The sequence below is a fragment of the Erithacus rubecula genome (assembly GCF_903797595.1).
Source record: "Erithacus rubecula genome assembly, chromosome: 1".
In the NCBI taxonomy this organism is placed as follows: Eukaryota; Metazoa; Chordata; class Aves; order Passeriformes; family Muscicapidae; genus Erithacus; species Erithacus rubecula.
Window position 1 is genome coordinate 4,148,241 of NC_136658.1, and position 22,027 is coordinate 4,170,267.

At 43.8% G+C, this 22,027-nt stretch overlaps 1 protein-coding gene across 2 annotated transcripts; it reads right to left on the minus strand.

Moving 5' to 3' along the window:
* Positions 1–2,475: 2,475 nt before the first annotated feature.
* Positions 2,476–17,265, minus strand: STYXL2 (serine/threonine/tyrosine interacting like 2). 2 transcript variants are annotated; one of them, XM_079308551.1, is made up of 5 exons: positions 17,172–17,265; positions 14,759–14,853; positions 13,679–13,910; positions 12,712–12,929; positions 2,476–10,788 (listed from the first exon to the last, which is right to left on the minus strand). In XM_079308551.1, exons 2-5 carry the CDS (start codon positions 14,811–14,813, stop codon positions 7,967–7,969), a joined length of 3,327 nt encoding a protein of 1,108 aa, XP_079164677.1. In that variant the 5' UTR covers positions 14,814–14,853; positions 17,172–17,265; the 3' UTR covers positions 2,476–7,966. The 2 variants fall into 2 exon arrangements, with proteins under 2 accessions (XP_079164677.1, XP_079164678.1); XM_079308552.1 differs by lacking the exons at positions 14,759–14,853; positions 17,172–17,265 and having other exon boundaries at positions 12,712–12,926; positions 13,675–13,769.
* Between the last annotated feature and the right edge of the window lie 4,762 nt (positions 17,266–22,027).

The window sequence follows — 22,027 nt, forward strand, 5'->3', positions numbered from 1 at the left end:
GGCAGGTTATTCCATAATTACCCACTTAAACTTTCTTTATACTTTCTGAGGTGAATCTGGTTCTGGCCAACATCAGAGACACACGGGGTGGATCACTGGTCTGATCCAGGAGGGGAATGAGTTTCTTCATTCTTTCTGCCAGTGTGCTGAGTTTATAATGTTTTCTGAAACCACAATGAAATCCCTTTCCAAGCATGACCCCTGCTCTGCCAGTGATAGCCAAAACTCCTTCCCCTAGCCCCGTCCTTCACACTTCCACAAGCAATACAGAGAGAAGCCAGTACAAAGCCAGGTCAAGATGATAAGAACAAAGCCTTGAAGGCTGCTTTTAGATACCAGCTTTACTTCGACAGAGGAGGAAATTTTCAAAGAGGTGAACTCTTTCTGTCTCTCTCTCAGGCAGGAGTCTCCTGGGAGAAGAAGAAAACAGCTTTCATTTTAGCGAGTCATGATATTTATGGCCCTTTTATGGGTTTTGTTTGAAAATATAAAAGTAGATGGACTTAAATCTGTTTCAAAAGAAAGGAGATAGGAAGGGGAGAGAGGCAGAGCATATGAAGGGCACGTGGGTCTGAATCATCTGCCCACGTTGAAAAGGAAATCAAACATCTTCTTTGTTTTAATATGGACCTCTTCTGCCAGTCATGAAGATAATATCTGACCTTGTCAGGCATAGACCCTTTTATCCCTAATGACATACAAATTTTTTATGTACACTACCACCAAGAACACTCACCTTGGGATGAAACATGACAACTATTAAATTATGCAACTGCAGCACCATGCAACAGTTCAGGTGCGATTGCTTCCAGGAAGCAGACTTTCAGATCACATCTCCTGCAGAACTGAAAGCTTTATACTCTATTCCTGAGGGGCATCTGTCAGCTTCTGCTTGCTCACATACCAGTCTCATGTGGGCTTTTATCCATCCTATTTGTGGTGTCTGTTCAGCAACTGAGGTTGCACCCTTTGAGGGCCTCCTGTTTTTCATAAGTGGAATCTCCTCTGACCCTTTGCCTCTAGGCAGTACTTTTGATCCAATTCACAGACTGAGAAGCACATGCCTCAAAATTATTGAGGGAGGGAAGTTTAACTTGAAGAACTGGGGTTTGCTTTTAGTTTTGAATGTAGTCAGGCCTGTGGTCATTTTATGCACTTTGGGAATGAACCTCCATAGGTTGTGACAGCTACTGGGATATTTCTATGAGCAAAATGTACAAAGCTCCCCATTAATTGGCAGCTTCATCAAAAGTATTGTAGTTTCTCAAGCAAGAAGGGAGCAACGTTCTGCCCAACTAATGGATGACTTCTGACTGGATCTGAGTTCCAAAGATCAAATTGCTGGAATCATCCATGAAGACAGAGCAGCCATACTGTGGTTACTGCCAGCTCATGTTCACTGTATTTTCCTCCAATATGGTGCCCTGAAATAATTAAATGGAGACATCACAAATAGGCAAATCTTTAAAATTAGGCAAGAGGTGCTCTGAAGCACACAGCTGTAAAAAGTTGTAAAAAGTTCTTGCCACCATCATTATTTTCTTTTATCACTCATAAATTCAAAAATACCCTTAAGACATTAAGCTGTATGTTGATGCTGTTGGCAGTTGGGTGATGCTATAAAAATTACAATTTTTTTAAATGTTTCTGTCTTCCAATTAGTACCACCTAAGTCTTGTTTCAGTTTTATGTCCACACACATGCCCTCCTGACTAGAGTCATCCTTCCTGTCATGGTTACTTGTGCAGAGTCCTTGGTAACTTTGAATCAGGTTTTAAGATTTATTGATCTGGCCTTGTCCATTCTGTGGTGTGTTCTTTGATTTAATTTAATGACCATAAAGCGTTCAGGCATGTTGGCATGAAGGGTGCACTGGAAAAAAAAAAGTGATTGATTGATTGATTGATTGATTGATTGATTATCTAGACATTGTTCTCTTCATAGTTAACAATGAAGCTAGTTTTCTATTATACACATTTGTGTCTTCCTGGGCACACAACTAAAAGTAAAGCAGTCTATCTGCAGATATGAATCAGATGTGGAAGCAGTTATGCTCTTGTGTAAGGATTAAAATTGTCTGTTTTAAAGATACATGCAAATAAAAATGAAATGCAATCCAGAGGGGAAGGTTCAAAGCACAAACAGGATGTCCCTTCTCTTGCTCTCTAAGACAGTTTTCACATCACCACACTTGGATAGTCCTAGGAAGAACTGAATTCATATTGTTAACTGCTTTTATAAGTCACAAATGATGTTTTCTCTTTATATCTCTGGTTTGTTTGTGTGTGTGCACCCTGTGGCAGAGGAACAGCAGCCACAGGAAAACACCAAGCTTAGAAGCTACTGAGTGGTAGTAACAGGAGAATAGAGAGAAACAACATGAAATCAGCTCCTGAATATGTTGAAATGTACCAAAGAACAAAAGGCAGCCTAAGCAAAAAAAAACCCCAAACTCCAGAAAACAACAAAACCAACCACAATGACAGGGTGTTCATTCAAGCAGATTATGCTGGTATTGGCAATACACAACCTAAATACATGCACTTTGAACCTCTCTCAATTTATTACATGAAGTGCAGGATGATAAATACTATTGGCATTTAAATTATTACTTCTGGGCAAATATGTTAGAACCTTGCTGAAATGACTGAAGCAATTCACACACCATTAAAACTATGCTCTTACCTCTCTAGAGAACAGTTTATTTGTTACACATACTTCCAATTCTGGAAGTTTTCTTCACAATTAGAACAGCCAGAGATTTGACCCACTTTCATTTTTCTATATGACAAGTGAAATTCCACAGAATAGGTAGGTAGCTCTCAAAGAGATTTTGCTGGATTACATGAGTATGCAGTGTCTGTTTCCAAGCCCTAGACTACATTAATCACATGCTTTCAGTACCTTTGTTGGATTGTCTATAAATTTAGGAAGGTCATGGATATTGTGTTTTCACATTATAATGTCTATATTGAACATATTCCAGCTACACCCCTTAAGGAAAGGCAGGCAATGCAACATAACCTCTTCAAATAAACTTTTTGTCTCATAATTCACCTAGCTCTCCACCACAGCTAACGTGTAAGCATTTCTCAAGGAGCTGTAAAGGAAGGAAATGGTGCTAAACTCCTTTTAAAATTATCCAGTCTAAGCTAGTGCTGTGTGCAATAAATCACATTGTCCTGAAATTCCTAGATGGGGGAAATGGGCCATGGCCCCACAGCTATCAGTATTACGATGCAAAATGCAGCTCTCACAGAAGGAACCACATATTTCTGGCACATTTCCACTTCCTTCAAACTTGCCTGTACCACATTGAACTCCCAATCCAGCACTGATGTCATTTTATCATTGGTGTCCCACTAACATCTCTCTCTCTTTCCATTTCTCCCAGTCCCCTTCACATTTCTCACAGACCTTTAATTTCTTTAAATCTCCTTTCTTCCCACAGATTGTCTCCTAACTTTTACCCAGACTTTGGTACATCTAAACACATTAATATTTTGCACTGGCCTCTCTGGCTTACATTTGTGTCTTCCTGTCTCTGACCACTCTAGGTCCCCTTCTTAATTTGCCTATTGTCTTCACATCTCTTTTTGAACATTTATCACCTGGCTCTCTGACTTCCATCACTTTCTTACTTTTTACTTCAAGCAGACCAACATCAAATGGGTTTTTCTCTCATCTATCCCTCCTTAACTTCTTAGCTTCCCACACAAGTTTTTACCTTGTTCAAAGGATCTTAAGGAAACAGTAGTAGAAATGGGAGGATGGCTGTGGAAAAATGCAAAAGGATTTAATTTGACAGAGAGATTGAGAACTAAGATGGCAGATGAAATTCAAGGCTAATAAATGTAAAACATTACAAATAAGAAAACTTAACACATAAAATTATGATCTCAGAGTTGACCATTGCCATCCAACAAGATTTGGTGTATATAATAAATAGTTCTATGAAAACACCAATGTGGTGCTCAGCAATAGCCAAAGAAACATGCAGACTGTTGTTAGTAGCCATCAGGGAAGGAACAAAAAAGAGAAAAAAAAGGTCAATGTCAAAGGATAAATCCCTGCTACACCTGCATCCTGGATATTGCATGAGGACTTGGTCCCTCATCTCAAACATGACAAAGCAGAACTAGAAAGAGTTCAGGGAAGAATGACCAGGATAAAGAAGAAACATGGAACAGCCCCTATATGAGGAATAAGTAACTCAGGCAGAAAAGCAGAGCTAAGGATGGGACAGAAAGACAGAAGGGGGGTAAAATCTCATGGGACATGTAGATACTAAACAGATACTACATTGGCATTGAAGGGTAGTGGGCAGAGAGTTCAGAACAGGCAGAAAGAAGATGGCTTAGCATTTTGTGTACAGTAACTTGTGGGACTTCTTGCTACAAGAGGTCAGAGAGGATAGCGGGTACAAGGCTGTAGTGGTTATAACTCAAAAATTACTAGGCACTTCCATAGAAGGAAAATCTATTAAGGACTATTAAATACAAAAATATCACACCTGGCTTAGGAAGTCCTTGAGTTGCAAATGATTAGAAGCTGGAAGATCATGCTGGGGAAATAACACTTTTATCACTGTATATATTCTTCCCTAGGTATTCGCTGTTGTTCTCTATCAGAGACAGGATATTGAGCCAGATGGACCTTTGGTCTGACCCCATACAGCCTTTCTTATGTTCTTGTGTTTATATTCTTAACTGACCGTATGGATGCTCCTTGCACTTTCACCTTCCACTATACAATGCCAAAAAACCCCTCCTGCTTACAGCAGCAAACTAAGAGGGAGAAAAAAATATCAGTCCCAGTGCATCTTTGCTGAAAATTCTTCCTAGATAAATTTGGGTACTTATTTACTCTTTTAATCTACTGTCAGACTGGTGTCATTGCTGAAAAACCATTCACTCTGCAGCTCTGGTCACCTGAAACAATCTGTGCAGACCTCTCCCCTTTCAGCAATTCCTTATCTCCTTTCTAAATTCTCATCTTAAAACCTGACTTTCTAGCCTGCCTTCAACCCCTCCATTTCTGTCTCTCCTGGTTATTGGTCTTATGACTGAATGCTTTAATATTTTCACCATGCAAGGTCTTTATGTCACTGTTTCATGTAATTTATACCTGTGAGCTGGAGCCTTTCCCATCTTGCTTTCAAGCACTGGCCATATACTGCATGGAGTCCAAAATGATCCCCACCCCCTTATTGCTTTGGGGGTTTGGCTTTATTAACAAGGATATAAGCAATAAGAAAATAAAGTTCAGCTATTTCTAAGGCTTCTCCCTCATGGCTGCTCAGCCAGCATCTTAGATGGCCTCTCCCCAGCAAACCATTTTTATCTCCCTTTTACACAAGTGAACTAATAAGCCACCTACCTCAATGAGTCAGCAGAACCCACTTAACCCTTTCTCACAAGGGTCAAAACTCGCTATCAGGATGGTCAGGCTCAGACTTGTTACAGAACCATATTCTGCCCCTCGGTCTTGAATAATTTATTTGTGCAGCAGACCTAGATTAGTGTTTAAATCAAAATGCTGCCCAAACAAAGGCTGTGCTGTACAGTGCAAAATGAAACCAATTACTACATCATCTACTGCTCGTCTTTTACAGCGCGAGATGCCCCCTACAGTACTGCAGAGGACAGGCTTGTCTGCTGGCAACATCCAGGCACAGGATCAGGAGAGGGATTTTTCAGAGGGAACCAGCCTTTGATAAAAAAGTAAATTCAGTGCCAGAAGGTATTGAACACTTCAACTTTGATCCATCAAAACTTAAGACCTTTTCTAGGACGAAATTAAAGCAAGCTCCAAATATGTCTATGCAGTGCTGTTTTCTGCAGAGCGACTTCACCAGGGATGAAGGAAAGAGGAAAATGCCTATCCTAACACACACTGCAGAAATTCAAGATAAATTCTCAGAATGTGGCTCAAGGCCTGGAATTGCTCTACTGTAAAAATAACAACTCACAGAAATATGTAGAAACAAGGGATTGTATTATATATTATTTTATAGTAGAAGAGCATTATATAAACCTCAGAGCATCTCTGGATGCCTGGAACATGAACACGATCATGTTCCTTATGTATTTCAGAAATGTAATCTGAGTTTACTAAAAAAAAAACCCAAAACCCTTAAACAACCCACACGAGTAAGTGATTTCTCTTATTTTTCCTACCTTTGTTACTGGTTAATCACCTGATTGTGCGACTCCATTCACCTGACAATAAGTAGCTATCATTTACCCCAGTCCTGGCTGTCAGAAAGAATTATCTTTATCTTCAGAGAAGCAGGGATAATGTCTGATCAGTGAGTTATAGTTGAGAGAAATGATTCTAAGTTTAGGAAAATTGCCAGCTGCATTTTGTTATCAGTAACCATTATTTAGATAGCATTGCTGATGTGTGTAGCGCCATACAGACAGTGACAAAGAGCAGGCCCTTGCCCTATGGAGCTTGCTGTCTGTATGACACAATTAAAATAGAGAGAGGTACTAGCATAATGGTAATGGTGAGCTCTAAGCATCACAGTGGGAGGGAGAAGAGATTACAAGAAAAAGACAAACTTCCTGTGAGAGAGTGCTACTGCATCATCCCTCCATTGTCCTTTTAGACTCAGCTCTGCCAGAGGGCTTTGTTGGTTCAAAATACAGTCTGTACAGAAAAGGGAACTAATAATTCCAGAGTCAAAGTCAGTAGAAACCACCTTATGTGCTTGTAAGAGAGAGGTGGAGGATGTTGACTGGTGAGGTTTGGGTGTTGTGGTGTGGTAAGACACACAAGTGATGCTGTGGCAAGCTGGTGGTTGTGTCACACAATCTCACAAAGCTCTGCAGGGTATGGAAAGACCCGAGGCTCTTAACCTGGAGTATCAGAGTTACCATGGAGGCTGGGCTTCTTCCTCTGTACTTCAGGATGCAAAGAACACCTTAAGATGCTGTTTGAATCCACCACTGCTCCTAAAAACAAGCTTCCAGGTGCCACCTTCATAGACACACAATTTTCCCTTTGGTGCATGATGCCTTACACCCATGGTCTAATAAACAGTTTTATTATGAGGTCAGTTTGTGTACTGCTCTTTTCTTTCAAGGCAATCATGTTGAAAATTAATCTGACTATAAACACAAAAGCACCGACTTAGCTGAGCTGCATACATAAACCAAAGTGAAGTCAATACTCAGAAATCCAGCCTACACTAACACTAATCCTAACTCTATCTCTTTAACTACATCAAAAAAATGATTTTTGATGGCTATTAATATTACTGTATTTTTCCTCTGTTGACCTGCAGTTATTAGCAGGAACCAACCATATTGGAGCAGAGATTACTCCATCTAATACAAATAATGAATACATTCATTACTGCACTGAACTTCTGAACATGAGGCACCTTCTTTTTTCTAGTATTCCATTTTGCTTCTGCTACTTAATAAAGTAAAACAGAACATGTATTTCTCTAGACATTTGTAAGGCTGGTGCAGAAAATGGAGCCTACCTTGTAATATCTTCTCAGTCATATAAAGTAAAACTGATTAAGAGAAAAACATTCTTTAAGTTCCTAGAAAACGCTGTTGGCTTCTTCAATCTATGATCAAAAAGATCCTAGGAAAAACATGTCCAGTCTTTAATGACACTAGGAAATTGAAATAACCAAAATGGGATGTGATTGGTCTTTTGACTTGAGGTGTCACTGTTACCTGCTTTGGCTGCTGAAACATTGTCTGGCTCCTAATGGCTTCTAACATTGTGTTCCTACCTACATTGATCATTTAACACCAGCATCTTCTTTCTGACAAACCACAAACACTTGCAGAACTTGACCTCTTCCCTTCATCGCTTTTGATTAAGAAGAGAACTATCTGCAGGAAATGCCCTACAGACCACAAAGGATTATCAAAAATATAACGATGAGTGAGTGATTCAGGTCCTCTGTGGCTCTGCTTGTGTTCCTGTAGTCTGATCTTGGTCACTCTTCCCTTCTCCGCTGGAGCTTTGCTGTAGTTTCTTCCAGGCGGCTTCTCCAAGCAGCAATGATGGCATCATCATCCATCTCTTCTTCCTCTTCTTTACGTGTGCTTCGCCTGTACTGAGAGACCTGCCTGGATGCAAACCTTTCTTCTCTTTGCTCCACTTTGGCCTCCTTCTTTCCATCCTCTTCAGACTTTGAAAAGCTCTGGGTGAACTTCCTCTTTGCTCCACATTCTGACACGTCTGACCTGGCCTCCTCTTCACATGCCTCCACGTGATGAGCTCTAACTCTGCTCTGTGTAGCTGGTTCAGGTGATTCACAGTCAAAGGGTGCTTCAGGTGACTGGCTGAAAACATGCTCTGGGCTGTTTCCTCTGGAACTTGTCTCACTGACCCTGGACCTTGTGAACTTGTACATCTTTTTGTCCTGTTTTGCAGAAGCAGAGGAAAATCTTGACATGGTTCTCAGTGAATCTCCTGTTGACTCGTAGGAAGAACAGCTATCTAGCTCTTTTCTTTGGGATCTGCAGAATCTGTAACTGGATGTCTCAGAATCCATCTGTCTAACTTTGGATGATCTGCTATATTTCTCTCTAGCTTTCTCATACTGATCATAATATGACAGTGGCTCTCTTTCTGCTTTCAGGCCATTGAGCCACTTGGTAATATCAGTATCTATCTCTGGTGCACCTGAGGTTGAAGGTTGACTGGGCAGATCAAAGACTCCATCAGTTCTGTCAAAATCTGCTTGCAAGGGACGCCTGTGGCTGTTTGTTGTACTCTCTCTGTCATCTTCTCTTTCATTTTCCTCTGCTTTGGTCACCTTTTTCTTAAACAAAGTGCTGCGTTTATTGTCTCTGATCACCTTTTCAACTTGATAGTCAGACATTTTTTCTCTCATTTCCATTTGCATCTCCTTCTCCTTCCTCCTGAGTTTCTTTAGGTCAACATCATCAGCAAAGAGGCTGTACAGTGGTTTGCTTGTCTGGGTTGCCTTCATGTTTGAGCTAGTCCCTTCTGTCCTGGTGCTTGTGGAGGTGTTGCAGGACAGCACAGACTGAGACTCAGCCCTGCGCAGCTCCTGCTGGTGGAGCTGAGAGGCAGCGAGGGATGAGCCACTCTGAGCACTGAGAAGAGAAACCTTGTCATCATCTGCACGCCTGCCAGTGTCTCCTGACAGGGAGGCCATGGCTGAGGAGGGACGGGACAGCATCAGGATCTCATTCTGCTTTTGAGCAATGGTCTCACTGACCACATTGGCGATCCAGTTCTGAATGCTTGCCATGGATATTGTGTCACCTGGGCCAACTGGGAGATTGGGAAGGGGTATATTTGGCATCTGCATCGCTCCTGTACAACTCCTGGCCTGTGACAGAGATGAATGATTTGTCTGCATGCTCAGGGCAGAAGCTGCATCGTCAGCACCGCTTGCAGAAGACGCTGAAGGCCAGAAAGCTGACAGGGGAATACTCCCACTCATTGTACTCTCTGTCTCCCAGCTGCACATGGACTGACTTTCTTCTAAAATTTTCTTTGAACGTTCAAGGAGCTCTACACGCCTCTGCTTCTTTTTAGCTGAAGCAGAATCCTCAGTTTTGGCAAATTCCACAAATTCCTCCTTGCTGCATTCACTGCCCACCTTCTTCTGCCGCTTCATTTTCCAAGCCTGGTAAGCAGTCAGATCAATATCTGACAAACTCTTCCCTTCTGTTTCTTCCTCACCTGCCTGGCTGCCATCTTCTGCTGGAGATGGTGCAGATGATGGCTCTAAATCCTTCTTGTGAAAGCCAAACTGGATCCTCTTGACCTTCCACCTTTCTAGAGGAGTCAACTTATCCTTGTTCTTTTGGCAGAAATTGTAGAAGGAGCTACAGGAGGAGTCTGAAAACACACTCTCCTCATCCACATCCCTCTCCTTTCTTCCCGTTTCTGGGGATTGTCTCTCCCCACAAGTTTTATTCCTAGAATGATACCTCTGAGCAGCTTCTTTCTCAATCTCCAGAAGCCTCTGATTCCACATGTCCCAAGTGCTCTCAGAAGACACAGAGCCTGTGCGGCTCCTCCTCGTCCTGCTAAAGCTACTGGCTTCCAGCTGTTTTTTTAGGGTTCGGATCTCAAAACTGCTCACACTCTCAACATCACTGAATTCGCCTGATGGGTAAGGTCCTCCTCCAATGCTGCATTCACCATCCTCCTCCCTGGCTCTACCTGCCATCTGGTATTTCTCATTTCTGCGCTGCCAATCATGGATCCTCTGTTCCACATCCTCATCAGATTGCTCCTCTTCCCGATCCATATGCTTTGGAGATGTTCTTCTTTCATGATGAACTCCTGCTTCCTTTGCAGATAGGCCTTGTTTCCTCCTCCATTCCTCATACAATTGTTCCTCTTCCTCCTCACTGATCAGGGTGGAGTGTTTGGAAACCCAACTAGTTTTTTCCACTGATGAAGAGCTCATAAAACTACCCAGAAGGCTACTGGTGTCCTCTTCTTCTACTGTGATGGAGTGGGCTTTGGCTCCCTTGACACTCCCTGAGTCCTCAGCTCCAGACAGCTGTGAAGAAGTCCCTGCACGGGTGAGAGGACTTTGGCTGGGAGTCACATCCTCATCTCCAGAAGGCTCCAGCTCCCTCTCCTCCAGCAGCTGCTCGTTGAGTTCCCTCAGCTGCTTCAGGAAGCCATCATTGGGGTAGATGGCACGTTTCTTCCTCAGGGTCATCAGAGCCTCCAGAACAGTCATGTGGTGGTAGATCATCAGGTAGGCAGCCACCAGCACAGCCGAGCGGCTGATCCCCATCTCGCTGCTCACGAGGATTCTGCCTGCACACGGGGAATACCACAATCAGCCACTTCCAGTAACAGGCAGGATGTTCTGCTGTGCAGCACAAAAGCATTCTCTGAATAGTGTTAAAAGCTACACAGATTATATGTTTCAGTGACAGAAACCAATACTAAATATTTGCTAGCTTTACCTTAATAAAAATCTGGATACATAGGAATAAAAAGCACATTAGCTTCAAAAATCTGTGGGCAGGCACATTTCCAAACAATCTAAATAGTATTTGTATTTTTGCCAACACACTTCACTTACTCATAGTCAAAAAGTTTATAGTAGGTATTAGAAAGGCAAGTGAGACATTCTTGACTTGCTGGCTGACATAGGGTCAGACATTCAAGCTTTCCATGTTTTTTTCTCAATATATTACCATTAGCCTCCAGGAAGATATTGGGAGGATAAGCAAGTATCTTATTTTTTCTGTAAGGGACATTATAAGACTTAAATAACAATTTTATAATAATTTAATTGTATTTTTGCCAAAATATAGCATAGTTTTGCAAGGTACCCTCAATCAACTACATTGGAGATGGGCTGAAGGCCAAAGTCCTATTATATTTTACAAGAGCAGAACCAAGCAACTACCAGAAAAGAGATGATCTTGACTGACAAACTGATCCAGCTGCTTCAAATGACTGGGACCCACTGTCCTGCACCAGAAACTGCATGAGGAAAAATCAAAACTGAGGATCTGCTTTATTTTATAGCATTTACTGCCTCCTGCAGAAAACCAAGCTTTGGCACAGACAAATTGTTTGGGGTTGAAGTTACTTGTATGGCAAATTGCAGCTCAAGAAAAGCTTGTAAACAAGAAGAGAGTGTAAATGAAGCTTTGCTAGCTTGCAAACAACTGAAATTACTGTTTCTAAATGTGTGTTAAACTCCAGTTTAATCAATCTGTTTGCACTGAAACTTAATGAAGCCAATTTAAGCACCACCTTTCTGACTGCTGATAAGTTACCACAAGAGGTTTACTTAATGAACCTCTTCCTACAATCCTGAAATCTTTTATACCTTTCTTAGCATCAAAGTCTTGGTTGCCTTTCAAGTGTTTTACCAGCCAGCAAAGCCAATCTAACAGCTCATCAAGAAGGGGAGATCTCCTTCCTTTCATTTTTTCCAAGGCTCCTCTGCCTTGGTGCATCCTTCTCATGCTGTTGTGTTATTAAAACTGGCTCAACGTTCCTTGTATATGAACAAAACTTTACACTTTTCTTACTGTCACTACTGCTAGGAGGCAATCTGTTACCTCTCTACAGAAATTAGATTAATTGACAGTTTATGGGAAGAGTATCAGTGATATCACAGATCCCGGTATTCTTTCTATACTGAACTGCAAAATGATTTTTCTAACTGTCCACTAAATCACTAAATCTGCAACAAAATGACCAGTGTGCACTGGAGGTCCACAGAATAACAGTTGCCATGGAATTGAAGTCCAGCAAATCTGTCAGCAGCCTGGGCATAGACACCAGCTGAGGTTCAACTCAGCCACATGGACTGTTCTAGTGAATCAGCCTGGTTTTTGCATCGTGGTGAAACTGAAATGTGCAGGGTACAGGAATATATCTATCTCTATACATATATATATATAGTGTTATAGAGTATCAATATTTTTTTAAAAATGTGTTAGAGCAGGGATTCTACTCTTTGCTATAGTTAGGTTCTTTCAGGAGCTGACTTGCAGCCACTTTGAGCCTGAAGCCACGGGGCTGCTGGGCTGCCTCCCCTCACCAGTTTTTCCCCTCTTGTTTTGAATGAGACTGGGCAGAAGCAGGCAGTTCACTGTAGCTGCATGCAGAGAGCAAAGGCTCTGCCTTCTACCCCATTACAAATGTGGCATATCAGAGTAAGGTTTCTCCCTGTTAATTCCCAAGCAGCCTGGAACCACTTCAGTCTTCTCTTACCTCTGTAAGTCAGCAGGGCTTCGTCAAGGAACTCTGCAGCTGGGCGGAAGTGTTTGGAGATATCCACATCTGGAAAATCATCCACTTCAATGCCCAGGTACTGGATATTGAGGCCATTGTAGAAACTTGGTCCTGTGTAGACACCTGTGCCATGAGCTGCATTCAGGACATGGGTGATCCCCAGTCTCTTCAAACGGCTTTTGTTCACTGCAATGCTTCTGCAGGAAAGGAAAAAACATCATAGAGATCAGTGCTCCTATTTTAGGAGTTACATGCTATGAAGTCTACATAACTCCCAGTCCATGTTACTTATTTAGCATGAGGAACACTCAGACATTAATGTCCTTTGAGAGTTCTACAGGTATTTCTTTCCAATACTCACTGGGAAAAGCAAACAAGAAGCATTCATTCACCTGCAGAGCCATATGCTCTGTTTCCACTTCAGCCTGATTTGAAACTCATACTGTCATCCTAGGTTCAGGCCATGTACTTATTTATCAATTTTTATCACTCCATAATTGATACTTTCCTCTATATCCCCTTCTAATTCAGTCTGGTCACTCACACAGGTATCTCAGACAGCTGAACCATGGTACAGGATACCTAATCATGTTTACCTGACATTTGCTTTGGCATTACCTTTTAAATTCCCTTTTATATAACAAAGACTTTAGTTCCAATTTTAGGATCAAATTCTAATCAGAACAGTGGAATTTGGGCTTATTTGTCTTTTCCTCTCTTAAACTGTTGAAGCAACTAAACAGCATAGGAAAGCTGCTGATTCTATTCCAGAAGTATTTACTTTCCAGTGCATAGAGATTTCTGTGAGCACAGTCTGAAAAACACTTTAGGGCTCTCCAGGGAAGAAAGGTATTAGATGCATGTAATACATGTTTTGCCTCCAATGGTTCCATTTGACCCTATACTGGGGATCTTGTGCAACTTGATGACAGAAGCTGACACTCACTTTTCTGCTATGAAGACATTAGGCCAGACTTCATCCACAGGGTCCCTGGGGGTCTCCAGCCTGTCCTTCACAAGTGCCCTCTGCAAGTCCATCACACAGGGCGTGTTAAACAAGCTGGTGTCATCAATCTTTTCCTTAACTCGGTTGTACAGGTCTTCCACCATCAGCTGCTGCGCAGACTCCAACATCCTGGGACACACAGAGTCTACCCTGATGTCCTTTGTCTTCAGCTCTGCAATAAACTGACATTGTAACTAAAAGCACATAAAAACAATGCAAATGCATGAGCTATCATTACTTGTGCTGGGATAAACCTTGTGGCTTTTTTTCCCCAGAAACATCATCCTGTTGTGTCTGCAATGTGGGCAGGTACAGCTCACCAAGGACCTGCCTCAGGGAATTAGCAATGAGAAGGGCACATTGCACTGTCCTCTCAGTCCCACACAAGGCCTGGGAGTTAAGGGCACCCTTATCCAGGCCCAGAAGAATGCAGCTGCTGCCTATGCCTTCCTGAAGAGGGGAAATAGAGAGGGAGCTGCTGAGCTCTTCTCTCTGGTATCCAGTGATCAGACATGGGAATGGTTCAAAGCTGAGCTGGGGAGATTCAGACTGGACATTGAGAAGCACTTTTTCTGTGAGAGGGTGGTCAAACACTGGAACAGGCTTCCAAGGGAGGTGGTTAATGCCCCATCCCTGACAATGTTTAAGAGGTGTTGGATAGTGCCTTAATAATATGATTTAACTTTTGGTCAGCCCTGATACTTGGACTTAGATGATCACATATGTCCCTTAAACTGAAATACTCCATTTTTTTCTGTTCTATTCCATTCTACTCTAATTTAGTTCATTGCAGCAAGCAACCAGCACTCAAACTTTTACCCCTGCAGTACACAATTCTGCCACAGATTCATTGCACAGTTTCAAAGGAAGTCACCAAACCTTTCTGTAAGTTGTTATTTCTTTCTCTACTTCAGATGGAGTTTTCTCCAAAAAAGGGCTTTTTTATCATTTAGGATCTGCAGATGAGAAAAGCAAAACAAGTGCAACTTCAGGTCTTTGTAACTTCCATAGCTCTCTTACCTTCACTGATGATTTGTTTGGCAGCCACAGAAGATGACAGATGGATTGGCTCCATGAAGATGCTCTCTGTATTAGTGTCTGATATCACTGAATACCTGCCAAACAACCACACTGCCTGTTAGACAAATGCCCTCCACTGGGATCCCATCCCCAGGACTTCAGTCCTCTTCACCCACTCCAGAGGGGAACAGCAGGGAACTGGAGCAGGAGAGATTCTTTGATTGCAGAAAGGAAGTCCCAGCTCTTCTCCCACATCTCATTCCCACCCTGAATGGCATTACAGGCTTCAAAGATGCCTTGGCATCCAGTGTTTGCAGGATGTAGGTAGGTCCCATGGGGAGAAATGCACTGGACTGGGAGTGCAATCAAATTACCTTGTGGAGGAGTTTATTGGAAGAGAAGATCAGGGTCTGGTTTGAGACTGGGAGGGGGACAGATCAGAAGAAAGTCTCACAAGTAACTCTCACTTAGACAGACAGACATAAACATGGCCCTAACTAGAATTTATTGAATAATTCAAAACAGATTGCCCTAGAAAACTGTCGGGTTTTCTTTCTGCCAGTTAATTGTCTGCAAGCATCATTTGAGTTACCACAGGCTGCAGTGCAAGCACTGAGATTGAAGCCCATGAATCTCTCCCTCAGTACTTTGTACCTCAGGCACTACACAGTATGAACTGTGGTCAGCCTCTCCACTCACTCAGTGTTGTGTATCTGCAAATCAGAAACCACTATGACACCCACAAACACCTTTGAAGTAAGTTATTTCACATAGTGCAATAAGTTTTTGTTAAGCAAAAAAGGCCACAACCTTAAAAACAAGTATACTTCCCTCTGGGTCCACCTATAAAGTCCAAAAAAATTCAGCCTCTCAGTTAGACCATCTTAACAAAATATTTTACAGAGCTTTTTCCCTGATCTACACCTTCTACACTTCCTTCCAAATAGATGGTACAAATCACTAGGACAAGTGTGCTGCCATCACAGAAGCTCTCTGGCAATGCAAGGCTTGCAGACTCACAATAGTTTGTTTTTGTTTAATTAAACCAGGAGAGGGAGGGTGATTAATATGCAGTCAGGGTGCAGCAGTGTCTGGAGAGCTGAGCTGCTTTCAGGCTCCAGAATGCAAAGAGAGGGCACAGCCATTGGAAACCACTTAACAGGCTCATCCAGGTCATTCAGCTGAGTTCCAGCAGTTGTCAACCGTGACTGAAAGTAATCCTTTTCTAGTTCTTCAAAGGAGTTTACGAGATGAGCAAAGGGAGTCTCAGTCACATTTACAGGAGCTGACACAAATTTGCAGCTGTGCCCTGCCTTCCATTCCTTTTGCTGTTAAGGTTGCCTTCAAGCTCAATAAAAAGGTAACAGTTGGTAATAATCTGCCACCACAGCCTCAACACATTTTACCTGTAGCTGCCCTGAACATCTGTGAAATGCAGAACTGCCCAAGCCTGGGTCTTTCAAGGAACCCCCTTTCTGGCTGGGAAGGACCTTGCTATTTTCATCACAATGTTTTGCCATTGACAGCAAGAAAAAATGGAGGAAAAAAGGGAGAAAAAAGGAGAAGGGGAAGGGAGATGTTTTCTGTTCATTTTGTTTGACTGATGAGCAGTAGGAGAGAGCTCAATACATAATTTTACAATATATAATTTTACTTTATGTGATCTCAGTGATCTTCCTAAACCATTTTGAGAAATGTGGTTAAATGAAGTAAGTACTCCATTTTTCTGCAGTGTCCCATAGTTAACAGGAAACATTTCATAACGTTCTACTTGTTGAGGGACATTGGGGAAGGTTCTTTTCAAGCTCTATCCCTACTCCTTGCTTTCAGCTAAAGCATCTCAAAGGGTACAGAAAACCCTGCAGACCATTTTGCTTTAGGGAAAGAGAACAAAGGGGTGTATTTTTCCTTGTATTAGGAGAAGACACATCTAATCATGCTTGTTTTGCTTGGGGTAACTCAATTTCTGCTTGTGCTGTGACAGCCTCCTGTTCAGTGCCTGAAGCCTGTAGCTAAAGTTGGTTCTGAATCAAGCCCAAATCCCAAGACTCTTGGTCTTTCTGGGACTGGCAAAGCCTAAAATATCAACATTCAATAAATCCACAAGTCCTTACAATGGACATAAAGATGAAGCTGAATTTGCAAAGAGCTGAAATTGGATGGGAAGTTTCAGCATAGGGGCATGAGAGGATGCGACAGGAAAGAGGGACACCACCAGCCCCTAGCAATCCTTCCTGCAGTTTATCCTGCTGTGCACTCTCTCCGTGGGACAGATTAATTAGTGCAGGAGTCCTGTCTGAGCTGGCACTGACCCCACTGCAGGGAGGGCAGGGAATCCCCAGTGGGGAGCAGAGGAAGGCAGAGGAAGGGCAGCACCTCCCAGTGCTGCCAGAGCTGAGGGTGCTTGACTCACCGGCTGGGCGAGGGGCTGCGCAGGTAATGGGCCTGCACGGCCCTCACGTCGGGGCTCTCCTGCTCCTGCTCCCGCTGCTCCTGCTGCTGCTCCTCCTGCTGCTGCTCCTGCTGCTTCTGCTGCTGCTCCTGCTGCTTCTGCTGCTGCTTTTGCTGCTGCTCCTGCTGCTCCTGCTGCTCCTGCTGCTCCTGCTGCTCCCGCTCCTGGCCGGGCAGCGCCAGCTCGCTGCCGGGATCTCTGCCGCTGGCCATGGCGGCTCTGGGGATCCCTACAAGGGGCAGGGAGAGCCATTAACCAGGCTGCCCAGCAGGCCATTCCCTGCCTCTGGGTACAGCTGAAGGGCCTCCCACACCCTGCTCCTGTGAGGAGCATTTCCCAAAGGCTGCACTGGCTCCTCCAGCAGGAGCCTCATGCAGCTCCCAGTGCCCGTGAGCGAGGGTGCTGGAAGGCCAGAGAGGAAGGGCTGGCAGGGCAGAAACTCTACACTCCCCTGACTGCACGTGGTGGCTGGAAGGAGCCCTACTCTGCCAGAGCTGGGCTGGAAGGAGGGCCAGGGGCAAGAAACATGAGACCTCGTGTCCCCAAAATGAAACGCTCCTAAAGCTTAAGGCCAAAGGAGCTTGAAGGCTTGGGACTTCGTCCTTGTAATCCTTTGTGCGGAGGCTGCTGTTCTCATGCTGGGTGGGGAGAGCCAGGGCACCACAGCTCAGTCAGGAACATGGGAACACAGCAGCCCACTCATGCCCTGGCCCAGGCACAGGGACTCTTCCCCCAGTGCCACAGCAGCCATGGCAGCTCCCCGGGCCCGGAGGGTGCGGCCGCGGGGTCGCTCAGGGAGAGGTGACAAGGAAAGGGAACTGAACTCACCCTGTGCCCGATGGCTCCACTGGGGGTCCCTGCTGGAGGCACGGCTAAGAGCCCACGGAAGACAGCAAGCAGTGGTAAAAGGGGGGGAAAGCAATCAGCTGCCTCCCTCTCACTCTCTCTCCAGCTTCTTCATCGAGGGGCAGGACAACTGTTGGCACCAAACCTTTATCAGCTTTCTAAATATAGCTGTCCTGACACCGGCTGCTGGATTGCACGGGGAAGGAATTCAGTGCCTCACAGACAGCAGCTGGTCAAGCACTTAACTCCTTCCCTGCTGTGGGCTGGATGCTCATTTCTCAGCTGCAGAGAGTCCAGAGCCAGTGAGGCTCAGCCTGCAGAGAGCCCCTGAGCAAGGGGGACCCCACCAGCACAAAGTGAAATGCAGGTATGACCTCTGATATCCTTGGGAAATGCAGTGGAGGATGAACCACTCCAACCTAATGGAAAGTAAGCTACCTGTCAACTACCTGGACTTCTGCATTGACTTTGGCATAGTGCTACACAACATTCTTACCTCTAATTTGGAGAGAGGTGGATTTGATTGATGGGACTATTTGATGGATAAAAAAGTGGCTGGATGGGATCCAATTACAGTCAATGGCTCAGCATCCAAATAGAGATCACCAGCAAGTGGTGTCCCTCAGGATCCAGTAGTACTCAGTATCTTTAATACTGACACGGACAGCGAGACTGAGTCACACTCAGGAATTCTGCAGAGGACACCAGGCTGAGTGGTGCCCTGGATTCAGTAGGGGCAGGGATGCCATAAAGGAGTGGGCCCATGTCAACCTCATGAAATTCAACAGGGCCAAGTGCAAGATCCTCCATCTGGGATGGGGCAGTCCTGAATATCTACAGGATGGGGATGAACGGATGCAGAGCAGCCTGGAGGTGAGAGACCTGGGAGTGGTGGATGAACAATTGGATGTGACCCAGCTGCACCTGCAGCCCATAGAGCCAACCATATGCTGGGCTGCATGGAAGTGTGACCAGCAGGTCAGGGGTGGGGATGGTCCCAGTCTACTCTGCTCCCAGAAACCTCACCTGGAGAACAACATTCAGCTCTGGTGCCCTTAGCACAAAACACAGACCTCTTGGAAAGGGTCCACAGGAGGGTCTAAAGGTCATCAGAAGGCTGGAACACTTCTGTGGAGAAAGGCTGTGAGAGACAGGTCTGTTCATCCAGCAGAAGGTTCTAGGGAGACCTTATTGCAGTCCTTCTGTACTTAAAGGGTATTTTAGAAGTAAGAAGGACAGAGACATTTTACCAGGACCTGTAGTGATGGAACAAAGGGCAATGAATTTAAACTAAGAAGGTAGATTTAGGTTAAATAAAAGGAAGAAATTCTTTATAAGGATGGTGAGGCACTGGAACAGATTGCCCAGAGAAGCTGTGGATGCCCCATCATTCAGGTGTCCAAGGCCAGGCTGGGTGGGGTTTTGAGAAACCTGGTCTGGTGAAAAATGTTCCTGCTTGTGGCAGGGAGGTTCAGCTGGATGATCTTTAAAGGTCCCTTCAGACCCAAATGATTCTGTGGTTCTATGGTTGTAAGATCAGCTGATTTTTGTCCTTGGAAGAGCTAGGACTGAGTGATACTGTGTCTTCTCCAATGTTTTTTCAAAAAGGAAGCCTCATAGGCCAGGCTGGCCCAGGACAGAACCAGATGAAACTCTGAATACTGTTTATCTGTACTGGGAGCTCCAGTTGTGAGTCATGCAGAAACATCCCTGTTGATTCCCTTTGCAAACAAACAAGCTAAATAGAAAGGAAGTGGAAAAGGAAACTCACCTACCTCCTACCACAGATACCTTGCTGTATCCTGCTGGGCAGGGCCTGCACAGCCCCTTCCTTCTTGCTTGAGTGCTGCAGGGATGCCACATCATGGCAAGGAAGAGCTGTGTCACAGCCACTCATGTCTTGGTGTGCTCACAGCCCAGACTTGTGTTGATGCAGGTACAGGGCTGAGCCAGCAGGGAAAAGAGAAGGTGGAATGTTGAATCTTGGGTGTCACAGCAAGGGGAGGAAGGGATGGCCAATTATGGGCTTGAAAAGATACTAACAGTTTCATGCACAAAAAGAGGATGAATTGTGTTCATGCTGCAGATGTCTCCTCTGGGCAATGCAATTTCTAGCTGCTTCTGCAATGCAGTGACCATGTGTTCTTGTTAATTACTGCTAATTGTGGCAAGAAGGGATCTAAAGACTTATAGACTGCCTTATATTGGAGAACAGAGCTTTCAAAGGATTTAAATGTGGAGGGAGCACATAAACCACTGGCATCCAATAAAAACAGATGCTTTTAAATTGCTGAGCTGCTTCTGCAAATCCTATTTGTGAATCTTTAGGATACAAGTGCAGCCAAGGATGGTGAAGGCCCTGCCATGCCCACTGCTACCCTGCAGATGGGGAGAGGACCCTGCAGGTCACAGACTTGTGGAGAACACTCAGGGCAGGCAGCCTAGCAGCTCCTCCTCACTGCTGGCCACAGGTTGCTGGGTTTTGGGATCAAGGTGACCATTCAGAGCAGAGACAAGGATGACAGAAATCTTTGCTAATGACTGTTTGCATGTGCAAACATAGCAAAAAGATCTGTAAGTGGCTGGGCATCTGTCATTGTGATTAATGTATTCATTCATAGATGAACCTGAACTGAACAGGAACAGGTGCTGTCCTCTTAGGAGGGAAAGGTGGGGTCTCTTCTCTTTACTGGCAGGAATTACAAAGATTCATAGTGTTAGCATGCTGCTACCTGTGCATATTCCTCATTGGCTTTCCAGGCAGGCCTTATCAGAGGGTGTATTTTTGGCAACACAATGAAGTCACCCTGGTTTCATACTTAAGCTTTTCATTCAATGGCAGTTTTATTTAAATAACATAATAATATACCTTAAAAATCCTATATATCAGCAAAAAGATTCCCCAAAGCTGCAGCCATCAGCAAAAATAACACTTCAAGGGTTTGCATTCCCCACAGGTGAGGGACAAAGCTGATAGCAAAGCTTTGGCAGTGTTGCTGGTACCTATGGCAGCTCTTTTAGCTGTAGTGCCAATGCCTGTGAGCTTTGCCAGCTCATGCTAGACAGGGAAAGAAAATCAACCCAGAAAAAAATATAAAATCTCTTAAAATTGCCCACATTAAAGCAGTCTGCTCCTGAGACCCCCAATGAGAACTGTTAGGGAAAATTGACAGGATAAAAGTGCCTAAATACATTTTCCTATCTAGGCTTTAAAAATTAACAAAAGCTATAAACACAGAACATCTAAAACAAGTATCTTAATATCAGATTTATGTAAGTTTCAGGTGGTGAAGCATATGCTGTCCACAATACCTAGGAAACCAGTCTTAGCCAAGTCTCCAAAACAGCAGAATATAACCCAACTTAGTGCCAACTTATTTATTTGTGATGCTCTATCAGAATGGCTGATAAAGGCAGGGTAAAAATCTCCCCACCAATCAACCATTTCCACACCAACATGAGATAAGTCTCTGTGACTACTCATTCTACCATATTTCTCAGTCTGTCTGGCTACACAAAAGGTGAGACACATCATGTTGAGAAACCACAGATTCTTGGAAAGAAAGACAAGTATTAATGCCTAAAAGGGACCATTTAGATTTCTGTTATCCCAACTGATTTGAATTACTGATTTTTATGGGACTGAAAGAACTTCCCATCTTTAAGATTGCTATCTGTCCATCAAATTCAACTGAAATCAGTCCAGTGGGTTTTGAAGCTACTGGTAGAATAAAGAGAGGTTGTATAAAGGTTGTATAATCACAGGTTGTTGATCCTGTGAAGAGGATAACAGCAAGCTGACCAAGCTGGTTGTAGCCTGTGCACTTTACTAACTTCCTTTGGTTATGTGAAGCTGTTATGTGAAGAACTGAAAATTAACACTGGAAGTGTGGGCAGATGGTGTCCAGTGATAGCATTTCTGTCACTACCTCTGTTCATCAGACTCAAAATATTAAATGGGAGCAAAATTG